The sequence below is a fragment of the Anomaloglossus baeobatrachus genome, chromosome 3, assembly GCF_048569485.1.
Source record: "Anomaloglossus baeobatrachus isolate aAnoBae1 chromosome 3, aAnoBae1.hap1, whole genome shotgun sequence".
Taxonomy (NCBI): domain Eukaryota; kingdom Metazoa; phylum Chordata; class Amphibia; order Anura; family Aromobatidae; genus Anomaloglossus; species Anomaloglossus baeobatrachus.
This window is the reverse complement of record NC_134355.1, coordinates 559953715-559966551: the sequence shown is the minus strand read 5'-3', so window position 1 is coordinate 559966551 and position 12837 is coordinate 559953715. Positions and strand designations below refer to the sequence as shown.

Here is a 12837-nt window from a genome sequence, read left to right as displayed (position 1 = left end):
ACAGCGGGTATGAGGCCGTAGAATCCCGTGTCTGGGTCTCCCCTCTGCAGCTCAGCGTGCAGGCAGGAATGGCTGCCGGCGTTCTGTGAAGAGGTGCGGACCGTGGGCGTGCCACAAACAAAGAGCGGGAAACTGCGTCCTACTGTGCCTGGTGTGAGGGCTGGAGTATGTAAAAAAGACTCCAGCCCTCAGCGCTGATGCTCTGTACAGCGTCCCGCCCTCCTCCTGACTGGCAGGTGCGGAGGCGGGAACGAACGAACTAGGCCGCAAAAGCCGGGGACTGTAGTAATAAGCGCGGCCGTGATATATGCACGGCCAGCGCGGAAGTCCCCGGCGCACCACAAGTCCCAGCCGCGTCGCAGTCCCAGCGGCCGGCGCGACCGTTCTCCCCGAGTCTACCCACTCAGCTAAGCTGAAGTGAGGAAATGGCACAAGCGCAGCAGCGCTGATGTCCCCGGCGCACTAACACACCCAGCAATGCTGCGGTGTGCGCGCGTATGCACGGGGACACAGAGTACCTTGACGGAGCAGGGCCATGTCCCTGACGATACTCAGCTCCAAATCCAGCGGCTTCTCCAGGGGCTGCGGATGGAGCACGGTCTCTGTGCCTGGAGACCGGTAAAATCCCACTTCGCCCAGAGCCCTAATGGGGATGGGGAAGGAATCAGCATGTGGGCTCCAGCCTCCGTACCCGCAATGGGTACCTCAACCTTAACAAGCACCACCGACAGAAAGTGGGGTGAGAAGGGAGCATGCTGGGGACCCTTGTATGGGTCCTCTTTTCTTCCATCCGACATAGTCAGCAGCTGCTGCTGACTAAACAGTGGAGCTATGCGTGCGTGTCTGACCTCCTTCGCACAAAGCAAAAAACTGAAGGACCCGTGCTCCCACGGGGGGGGGGTGTATAGCCAGAAGGGGAGGGGCCTTACACTTTTAAGTGTAGTACTTTGTGCGGCCTCCGGAGGCAGTAGCTATACACCCAATTGTCTGGGTCATCCAATTAGGAGCGAAAAAGAAATATAAAATCAATGAATCTGATCAGTAAACGGCGTAGCGGCAAAAAAATTCCAAACGCCAAAATTACGTTTTTTGGTCGCCGCAAATTTTGCGCAAAATGCAATAACAGGGGATAAAAACGTAGCATCTGCGCAAAAATGGTACCGTTAAGAACGTCAGGTCGAGACGCAAAAAATAAGCCATCACTGAGCCTCAGATCCTGAAAAATGAGAACGCTACGGGTTTTGGAAAATGGCGCAAAACGTGCGCCACGTTTTTTGGACAAGCTTGTGAATTTTTTTTAACCCCTTAGATACAAGTAAACCTATACATGTTTGGTGTCTACAAACTCGCACCGACCTGAGGCATCATACCCACACATCAGTTTTACCATATAGTGAACACGGTGAATAAAATATCCCAAAAACTATTGTACAATCCCACTTTTTTTGCAATTTTTCCGCACTTGGAATTTTTTGGCCGTTTTCCAGTACACTATATGGTAAAACTTATGGTTTCATTTAAAAGTACAACTCGTCCCGCAAAAAACAAGCCCTCATATGGCAAGATTGATGGAAAAATAAAAAAAAGTTACGCCTCTCGGAAGAAGGGGAGCAAAAAACAAAAACGCAAAAACGGAAAGTGCCCGGGGGCTGAAGGGGTTAAACCAACTAAAAAAAAAAATAAATCATGATTTTATTGCAATAATACCTTTCATTTCATGTATATTTGATGCTACTAAAGGCCATATTAGGCATTGTTTGATTGGTGTCAGTTTAGTATTCTTCTTAATTCACATTATGCAACACTGATTTGAAGAATTTGTCGGGTAATGTTTTATTAGTCGGATTGTAACGGCAGACTCCTGTTACAAAACAGTTTGGATGGGATATAATTAGGGACGATCAAATATCACAAATATTCGGCTTTGCAAATACTCGACGAATAGGTCGCTGCTATGCGAATATTCGATGCGCAATGTAAGTATATGGGAAGCCCGAATAGTTGCTATTAGGCAACTATTCGGGTTTCCCATAGAATTACATTGCGCATCGAATATTTGCAAATAGTCGAATAGCGGCGACCTATTCATCTAATATGGGCGTAGCCGAATATTTGAGGTATTCGATCATCCATAGATATAATCACCGGTCAGCGGTTCACACGCTGCGACCCCCATCAAACAATAGAACAAAGGTGCTGGGCGTTCTGCAGGAAAATTATGGGCTCACTGGTAACTTCTGTGATTTCTTTTATTTAATCATTCGTCTAACAGATGATCAGCAAGCACTAACAGAGGGGATTATATGAGCACTAAACGCTCATGTAGTGAGTGAATGCTATAAAAGCCATAGAATCAAAGCTCTGGTTGAGACAAGCCCATTTCTGTTTCATACAAGCATTTTAATAGTGGATTTAAGGTAATCCTGTAAATGGCATCACAAACAGGGACTGCGGCAAAAACTAAATAAAACTACTTACCAGATCGGTGACGAGCACCTCCATCTGCTGCTGGGCAACAGCAACGTCTTCAGTAGGGCCTTCCAGAGAAATCTTGTCCTCCCCTTCTGTAAACTCGATGTGCACCTGTGAGGAGAACCTTGGCATTATCATCTCAGCCATCGAACATTTGCACGTGTCCAAGACGTTGGTGCCACTTACTAACCTTTGGTATCTGCTGTGTGATCTTTGCCAAATTTTGTCCTTTTTTGCCAATTATAAACCTATGCAGCCAAGAAGGAGCAGAGACTGTGGCCACGGTGAAGCTGTTTGCCTGTGAAGTCAGAGAAAACTCGTTACTTCTCGGTTTTGCCTGGACGAAGGTTTACATGTCCATATAAAAAGCTCTGATTACCTTAGCATACACTTCCGTCAGTGCCTGTCCCAGTTTCTCCGGCTCACCCCGCAGAATGACCGTCTCTGAGCTGCTATCGCTGGGTGGTATCTCCACAGACACCCCGGTGCGCTCCAGGATCTCCTGTAGGCTATTGCCTTTAGGGCCAATTACATACTTGTGTTGGGATTTCCGCACTTCTACTGCAATGTTGGTAGTTTTCTTCTTCTACAAAGTTGAGAAAAAAAAATAAAAACATGTTAAAAAGGTGTTTTCTCCATTTGGAAATCTGGGCCCAAAGCAAATACGAGAAAAAAAAAAAATGGCTAGTATTGGCCATCCTTGGGTTCATAACTGGCTTACCATCGCTGCTCCCAGTCTGAATTTTAGCTCCAGCAGTGACGACACACCGTTGACAGACAACGTCCCAGGGGTAATCTTCAGAAGAATATTTATTCCATCCAGACAGCACCATTTCACTCTACAATTGGGCTTTATCAATCTTGATAAAGCCCAATTGTACTGTGAAACTTTGCTGTCTGGATGGAATAAAGATTCTTCTGAAGTGTACCCATGGGACGCTGTCTTTCATTATATCAGCACAAGATATAATGAAAGACAGCATCCCATGGGTACACTTCAGAAGATAGCGTGCTGATTACCAATAGGATCCCTTGGTTTTTTGACTTGCATCCATTTTCCTTATGAAGGAATCTAGCTAAGGTGGTGCAAAAAAACTTTTTTGCTTACATATCATTGCCAGTCGGCTCAACCCACTACAGCCAAAACAGAGGCAGGCGCACTGGCTCTGGACTCTGGGAGAGCGAGTACTTTCCATTAGTGATGAGCGAGCACTACTATACTCAAGAGCTCGGTAACAAGTAGTTGGAAGCTCGGAAGGGCTCAAATTACGTACAAAGTATAATGGAAGTTAATGCGGAACTCAAGCATTTCTCCCGGAAGATCGTCTAGAAAAAGGCTCTACTTACCCATTGACTTCCATTACACTCGGGCGCCCATCCGAGCGTCCGACTGCACATTACGAGTACGGTAGAGCTCGCTCATCACTACTATCCATATTTTTTCATTACTAGTATCTCACTGAAGAAAAAAAAAAAAAAAAACAAAAACAAAATTTTCTTTTTTGTGGAAGACCACATAAATTATTTGCCCAATCTGTACAACTACAGAATAGACGAATAGTTACTGTACCAGCTCAGTGTCCTCAGGTTAATAATATAGTTAAGGTATAACATAGTCACAAATATATTAGAAAACCAAAGTTTTCAAGAATGGTCAGCCATAGTGCACAGTAGGAGCAGATGTCAGACACCTTTATTCAGGAAAAAAAAAAAAAAAAAAATTATTGAAAGCTTTATGGTCAGATCCATGAAGCCAGATTCAGCCTCACCTTTTCTTCATAAATTTGCCGGATTCTCGCCACTGCCTGCGCCAGCTGATCTTTCTCGCCCATGCAAACAATTTCAGTTTTGTTGACACTTGGTGGAGGGATGTTTATTCTTGTTCCGGTTTCGTGCATGATGTCATTTACCGTTTTGTTGTAAGGTCCAGCAATGAAAGGGTGGTAGGCCTTATCAACTTCCAAACGTTCCACTGCTCGTTTATCCTGAAATGAGACATACGAGTGAGTAAGGCTGCGTGCCCATGATCAGCGTTTGCAGCCTTTTAGACGCAGCCTGATTCAGCCATGTCCAAAACGCTGCGGTGTAAAGCATAATTGATGGGCTTTCTAGAAATCCTGTGCCCACTGTACTTGTTTTTTACACAGCAAACATTGACCTGCGGTTCAGCTTTCCAGACCGCAGCATGTCAATTGTTTGCTGCAGATTTGCATGCGTCCTCTGTAGAGAGAACACAAGCGAGAGACCGCAGCGCACTGAACCCTGATCGTAGGTACAAGCAGCTGCGGTCTCCTGCGGAGGAGACTAGTAGCCCCGCAAGTCAGGACTCGCTGCGTCCAGGACCCAGTGAGTCCCGATCATGGATACGAGCAGCTGCAGTCTCCTACGTTCACTTGTGGAGGAGACGCGCGGCCCCACAGGTCAGGAACCAGTGAGTCCTGATCGTGGGCACATACCCTAAAAGTAAAAAAAAATAAATAAAAGCCAGAACCGACCAAGAGAACAGCATCATCTCTACATTTAGGATAGCTGTCACTTACCTGCTCGGCCGAGATGAGCAGAATCTCATGCCGTGCTTTTTCAATGCCCTCTTTGGTGCCAGTGATCTTAATCTGGTTACTGGCATCATCGGGCCGGGGGACTTGAATCTTGGTAGCGGTTTTCAGTTCCAAGTCCTGCAGCTTATCTCCACTTTTACCAATCACGAAACGGTGGTGTTCCTTAGGGATAGCAATGGAAGCAGATGCCTAAAGGAGAAAAATGTTAGAAAAGCATAAGGATGACAAAGACTTGGGAAAGGTTTACATTCTCTGTTTTCACTATAACACTTTCAAATAAGATTCCTATTCATTCCAATAGGAAAAGATGCCTTTTGTATACAAGGACATTTTTTTTCTCTCTACGTGGAAGAGATGCAACTTGTCATGTCAAATTTTGAAGAATTTCTGCTTGGGCTCTGTGCACACGGTGCATTTTTTAACACCTTTTTTTTGTGCAGATTTGCCAGCAAGGTGAATGAGAATCCTGACGTTTCATGCACATATTGCTTATTTTTTCCTTGCAGATTTAAATCTCCAGCATGATCATTTTCAGCGTTGTTGCTGCAGATGTCACCCATGATGATGAATGGGGAAAAATCTGCACCAAAAACGTGGCAAAACTGTGCCAAGACATGCAGAAAATTCTGCACCAAATACTTAAGGTGTACACATACCCATAAAGCACCACTCAAGTGTTTTGGGGGTTTTTCAGCGCTGGAATGGTGCTTTACATGCAAGTCACCTGCCCCCAGCCTTACACTTAACCTTCAGCTCTTTCTTGCTTTTTAGGCACCACTCTGGTGCCCAAAACGTCTGACTGGATTGAAGTCGGAAGTTACAGCACAAGCTCCCAATGTAACTCTATGAGAGCAAGAACAAGGCTCTTATAGACTTTCACCGAGTTGTGACCTCCAGCACTCCATGAAACAATGGAGCTGCGGGCAGGTCACAAATAGCCGGAGACCAACCGGAGTGGCAGCGATGGAAGATTAATCCACCAGAAGGCGAGTATAATACAGGGGGCAGGGGACAGATTAAAAACACCACTCCAGCAGTGCAATAAAATGAAAAAAAAACTCTGGAATGGTGTCATAAGGAAGTTTTTAAGCTTTTCAAAGACTTTTTGCAAAAAGGTTCCCACAAAAATAAATATAGTAGCCCCCAATAGAACACAAATACCTAGACAAGACAAAAAAACTTGACTATTGTGTCAGAACTGGTTTCCTACTGCCCATACGATAAACAACCAATAAAGCCGTGTAAATGTTTGGTTGAGATAAGTAGGAATAGACACTGCTCCAAAAGTGATGTATAAAGAAGTGAAAACTATTAAAAAAAGTAACCAATACCTATATGCTGTGTTTGAGTGCCATGTGCGTCGTCATGTCAGTATTCACACAGCAGTTTCTGCTTTTCATATAGTCATGGTCACTGGTGTGCATACCTTCTCTCCATATAGTGTAGATTTTTTAGGTTTTTGCACCCAGTTCAGACTCAGAATTTGTGTTCCAGACGTTATATCTTGATTGATTTGTAGTCTTTCGTTTGTGAACCCTCCCCAACCACACCTATTGCCAATCCATATCATACGCATAAATAGCCTGGGTCTCAGCTTCCCATACACGGTAAGTTTTTTAACTGCATGAGAGGACACACACAAGCTAGGGACCCCAACGTAGAGAAATACTTTGGCGTAGTGTTGGGGCTCTGTTGCATTGATCAATTCAGTAGCTAAATTTCTCTTTATTCATATATTCATGGCAGTAACGCAGATTCCATTTTTCATATTTTCATTCTTACATATAGCTATTGGATTTTTCAGTATTCACACAGCAGTTTCTGCTTTTCATATATCCCCTTACATAGTCACTGGTGTGCATACCTTATCTCCATATAGTTTAAGCTTTTCAAAGACTTTTTGCAAAAAGGTTCCCACAAAAATAATATAGTAGCCCCCAATAGAACACAAATACCTAAACAAGACAAATAAAAAACGTGAATATTGTGTCAGAACTGGTTTCCTACTGCCCATACAATAAACAACCAATAAAGCCGTGTAAATGTTTGGTTGAGATAAGTAGGAACAGACACTGCTCCAAAAGTGATGCATAAAGAGGTGAAAACTATTAAAAAAAGTAACCAATAACTATATGCTGTGGATGAGTGCCATGTGCGTCGTCACCCAGGTTAACTGGTGCATAGAAAAAAAAAATCATATGGAAATTAGAACCCACGCGTTTCGCCGCCCCCTCCTCAGGGGTAGATTATTGCCATACTTTTTTGTAGCCTTTTTAAAAGTTAAAAGAAATGTGACATGGAATGAATCTTCGTAGCACAGACATGACACTTTTCCTCTTGTATGAGCACCAATGAAGATAGAATTCCCTTTCTATTACTTTCATAGAGAATCTGAAGGAGATTTCATAGTGAACTACTTCAAAACCAAGGAAGAAATACAAAACAAAAAACAACCAAAAAACCCTGAAGCAATTCTAAGAAGCAATATTCTCCCAAGCTCTTTGTAGCCACCAGACTAACCCTTTGATAACAGAGCGTCCCATCATGTGCAGAGCATAATGTGGCAGATAAAAGTAGTGGTCACCTAAACGGTTACTTCTATCAATCCTAATTTTTATCTAGGTTTGTCCAGGTTCACATAAGCACTTCAAGCGTAACAGTCTTTTTACATGTTTAGTTCATAAATCACTAATACATATGAAAATAAGAGACTGTAACATATTGTATCTGAGAAATTACTTCTTTCTCCTCCTGGACAGATCATTCATTCTCAAAATTCTCAGTTTACGGGTAAAATCTGCCTTCACTGAATAGAATTTTCCATTACTGAGATAGTGATGAGTTAGTGCTTATAAAACTCAATGGAGAAATGCAACTAGTTTCAGAACATGCACCACAATGTGTCTCCGCCTCCAGCTCCTCCCCCTCCATAGAAGTTAAAAGCACCAAATTATAGTACAACAGTATGGAGTTGCAGAAATACGAAAAGTGGTATCTCCTTTCACTAATACGGAATGGTATCTACTGGGAGACTTGCAAGGCACATTTGGAAAGCTGAAAATACACACGCAGTAGAGACACGACAGTAGGGCGAGACGAGGGTTTCAGAGAAAAAGAGAATTTTGTTTACTTACCGTAAATTCTTTTTCTTATAGTTCCGTCATGGGAGACCCAGACCATGGGTGTATAGCTACTGCCCCCGGAGGACACACAAAGTTACTACACTCAAAACGTGTAGCTCCTCCCTCCTAGCCTATACACCCCCTGCTAGCCAGTCCTAGCCAGTTTAGTGCAAAAGCTGAAGGAGGACATCCACCCACAAGAAGAGAGAGTAAAATCCGGAAGAGCCGGAACCTCTGTCTACAACAATAACAGCCGGTGAAGACACACGGAACAAGAAACCTGCCAACAGGCAATAGGGAGGGTGCTGGGTCTCCCATGACGGAACTATAAGAAAAAGAATTTACGGTAAGTAAACAAAATTCTCTTTTTCTTTATCGTTCCTATGGGAGACCCAGACCATGGGACGTTCAAAAGCAGTCCATGGGTGGGAATAAACAGACAACTGAGAAGCAGGCAAACCTAACTTCACAAATGGGCGACAGACGCCGGAAAGATGCGTCTGCCCAAGCCCGCGTCTGCCAAAGCATGAGCATGCCTTGGGTAGTGCTTCGAAAAAGTATGCAGACTATTCGAGCTGCAGTCTGACAGACCTACTGAGCCGTATCCTGGTGCCTGAAAGCCCAAAAAGGCGCCGACAGGTCTGATCAAATGTGCTCTGATCCCCGGCGGGGAAGGCACTTGAGTACACTTGTAGGTCGGCTTAGATGCCGAGAGACCGCTACGCTGACTAGCAGTCAGCACCAGAGAGAGGTGCACCGCCTAATAACGGCGGTGCGAGACACATAGATCCGGAGCGCATGCACCAGATCCAGGATATGCAACGCTTCCTCAAGCGATGAACAGGAGCCGGACAAAAGGAAGGCAGGAAAATTGCCCCGGATAAGGTGGAAGCAGTAACCACCTTAGGGAAAAAAGTCCGGAGTCGGACGGAGACCACCTTGTCTTGATGCAAAAGACCAAAAAAAGGGGGTGACTCCGAGAGAGTGCAGCCAGAACTCTCTGGCGGGAAAATATAGCCACTAGAAAGACTACTTTCTGTGAAAGATGAAACAAAGAAACCTCCCCAAGAGGCGCAAAGGGGGGTTTCCGGGAACCGGGAGGACCGGATTAAGGTCCCAGGGCTCCATAGGCCGCCGGAAAGGCGGAATGATGTGAGATGCGCCCTTAAAGGAGCGCACCGGAGCCAGCCGGACGATACGCCGCTGGCACATACTGACAGAGCCGAGACCTGTCCCTTAATGAGGGATAGTCCTAGCTGTAGACCGGACTGTGGAAGGGACAGGAGGGTCGGCAAGGCCAAAAAGGTCAAAGGACACTTTGGAGCTCGAGTCATAGCGGAGATGACTTCAGGAAGGATACCAGAAGTCGCCAAGATCCGGGACTCAAGAGCTACGCCGTCAATCTGAGAATCCAGAATTCTGATGGAAAAAACGGACCTTTTGAGAAAAGGTCTGGACGGTCCGGAAGATGCCATGGCAACCCAACGGACAGAAGGAGCAGGTCAGAGTACCAAGCCTGCCTGGGTCAGTCTGGAGTATGAGAATGACCCGACGGCCCTCTTTACTGATCTTGCGCAGGACTCTGGACAAGAGGTAGAGGGTAAAATACGTAAAGAGACGAAGCTGGGGTCAAACATGAACCAGTGTGTCTACCGCAAAACCTGAGGATTGTGGACCACGGTTGGACAGCTGAAATAGTCTGCCTCGCAGTTTTCACATCTAGGATGTGGGCTGCGGATACGGTGGACTAGGAGTCCCTTGTCCACTGAAGAATGTTGAGCCGCCAAGATTGCCAGACGGCTGAGTGTCCCGCCCTGGAAGCTGATGTAGGAAAAACGCTGTCACGTTGTCCGACTGGACTCGAATGTGCCTAGCCGCCAACAGATGGTGAAGGCTTAGAGAGCTAGAAATACAGCTCTGATTTCCAGCACATTGATCCAGAGGGCTGATTCGGACAGAGTCCAAGCGCCCTGCGCTCCACGGTGGAGATATACTGCTCCCAAGGCGGATAGACTAGCATCCTGGTGAGGCTCACCCGGGACGGGGCCAGGAAGGAGCGCTCCTGAGACAGAGTGGCCGAAGCCACCACTGCAACGAGCGTCTGGTCAGTGGCGAAGCCACCACCCCGTGGGAGGAGGGAGTTCGCTTGTACAGCGGAAAAATCCAGTCTCAGAGGACGCAGGAGAAACTGGGCAAGGAATCGCTTCCATTGATGCCACCGTCTGACCAGCACCTGTATATGGTGTCTGATAGAACGACGCCGACCGCCAGCGGAGGGACTACTGATCGACTAAGAGCAGCTTCACAAGTGCCGATAGAGTCTCGAATTGCGTCCCTGAGAACCTCTGGTTCGAAGTCAGAGTGGACTTGGCAGAAAGACAAGCCACCCGAATAGGTTAGAGTGGCGAGAGTGAGCGAAGCACTCTGCTAAGAGTCAGCACTGGATGAAGCCCCGACAAGAAGGCCGTCCAGGGCAAAAGATCACTGCCAATCCCTAGGGGTGCAGGACCCTAATCACAGCTGCCCCAATGAGAATACTCGAGGGGCCGTGGCTAACACCAAGGGAAGAGCCACGAATTGGACCACTCCGATTGTCAAAACGTAGTCAACGCTGGTGTGAAACTGCGATTGACCCCTGCAGATAGGCATCTCTGATGCCGATGGCTGCTAGGGAATCTCCTTGGGTTCTTGATTGATCCGGTGAAAAACACACGGAACAAGACCGAGACTCCATGTGAAAACGCCACACCTGACTATGCTTGAAAAGCTAAAGATCCAGGTCGGAAGGCACCGCCCTCTTCGGGGACTAGGAATAGATTTAAGCAAAAATCTCAGAACCGTTCCCAGTCGGGAACCGGTACAATTACTCCATTGGTCTGCAAGAAATGCCACGGCCTGTGAGAAGGCGGCGGCCTTGGAGCCGGGAGGAGTTGACAGAAAAAATCTGTTTGGCGGGTGGACAGAATTCCATCCTGTAGCCATGCGAGATATAATCCCGCCCCCACTGAACGGAGACGTGTTAGAACCATACGTCGCCAAGTGGAGAGAGCCTGCCACCGACCAAGGAGGTTGTTGGCGTGGCTAGATAGCTCGGAGGAAGCTGGCTCAGTGGCAGCATCTCCTGCGGTCTTCTGAAGACGCAGCTTCGAGCCATTTGGTTCTATGAACCTAGGCCGAGCTAGAGGACGATCAGATGGAGGAACGGAAACCACCGAAACCTCAACTGATTCCTGCCCTGGACAGGTTCCCTGGTTTAGGATTGTGGCGAGGAAGCACACTCCCCGCCAAGAGCTTCCTTAATTTCACCCAGCTTGGTTCCGGGGAAACTGGGCCCACCAAGGGGGAGCCCAGCCAGGAACCTCCATAGAGGCATCTGCCTTCCAATTTCGAAGCCACAGGAGCCTGCGGATAGCGAGGAAGGTAGCCCAGACCACCGCCGTGCGGCGTCTAGCATGGCAGACCTGGCAGAGGATGAAAAGACTGAAGTCTGGAATTCAGGCAACCGTTTTGGGCATAGAGTCCCTGTGAGAAAATGCATCTCCTCCAGAGAAGCAGAGAAGTTACAAAAAACCGCACTGCTGTAAGCTGATGAGAACAAGCTCCTGCCGTTCCCATACCGACTTGGCCCAAAGGACAACCGGGCGGACCGCAGAACCTTAAGTGAGGAGCCATCAGCCACTGACATAACGGTCCGGGCTGAGCCACCTGAAGTGAATGAGCCCACTTCTTGACCACCATGGGTGGACAGGGGAAACACAGTCCTCAGAAACACGCTTCATCTCAGAGCGGAGTGAGGTCCAGTACAAAATTAATGTACGGTAGAATCCTATAGAGGTGCCGTCAGCCACTGATACAACTAACCGGGCAGTCTAGACCGGAGTGGCTACCCTCTCTGAAGGGAGGGGGAGACAGGCAGCAGAACCCCGCTGTGGGGTCTGCAGGATAGGCTGTGGGCTTGGACGCAGCGGGCTGAAAACTGGAGTGGTTAAGTAACACACTCCTTGACCTGCTAAAGGTAAACTGTGCCTTTCTGCCAGCGGGGAATACTCCCCTGATCAGGCGGACACAAGAATAATGGACGCAAGCCAATCATTCGCATCTGCGTCACCTACGGACGGATCAATGTACATAAAGTAGCGTCCGTGTCCGCGGTAGAGACATCTTCCTCGTCCGGTGAATCAGCTCGTAATCGGAGCTGCGGGACGGGGAGGACAGGGGACCCTGCGTCTCCCTGTCAGGAGAACGGGGTCTGAGCCCAGAAGGAGAGTTCCTTGTGAGCTTGGCCGAGCGAGCAGAAAACGCCCTGAGAGGGGAACTGCATGCTCAGCAGATGCCGGGACAGCCGACCCCTGGAAATAGGAATCCTATGGGGGTCAGCCACCAAAACCGGAGCAGCTGGAGGGACCATTAATGAGCCCCCATGCTGAGGGGCCACAGTGGTTAGGAGCTCGGTATAGCCGTACGAGACTACCTGCAGTGGATAATAAAGAAACAGCCTGCAGCCTCGTCTGTGAGACATGCTGCAGAGGTGGGGGCTCTGTCCAGCATGCGTAGAATACCCAAGACAGGGGTTCAGCCTGGGGGGACTCCCACCTAAGAACCATTACAGTGTGCCGGTTCAGGCAATATGAGGTTACATGCAGCACATGTAGAGTACAGCCTTGTAGCTTTGCTGCTAGAGTGAG

At 47.4% G+C, this 12837-nt stretch overlaps 1 protein-coding gene across 1 annotated transcript in view; it reads right to left on the bottom strand.

Moving 5' to 3' along the window:
• Positions 1 to 12837, bottom strand: part of HDLBP (high density lipoprotein binding protein) — a 93661-nt gene that overhangs the window by 35049 nt on the left and 45775 nt on the right. The window contains exons 6-10 of the mRNA XM_075340857.1: positions 5013 to 5219; positions 4242 to 4457; positions 2852 to 3058; positions 2663 to 2770; positions 2479 to 2583 (exon numbers count right to left, since the gene is read on the bottom strand). Of these exons, the coding sequence (XP_075196972.1) occupies positions 2479 to 2583; positions 2663 to 2770; positions 2852 to 3058; positions 4242 to 4457; positions 5013 to 5219 (843 nt within the window). The remainder of the gene's footprint in view (positions 1 to 2478; positions 2584 to 2662; positions 2771 to 2851; positions 3059 to 4241; positions 4458 to 5012; positions 5220 to 12837) is intronic.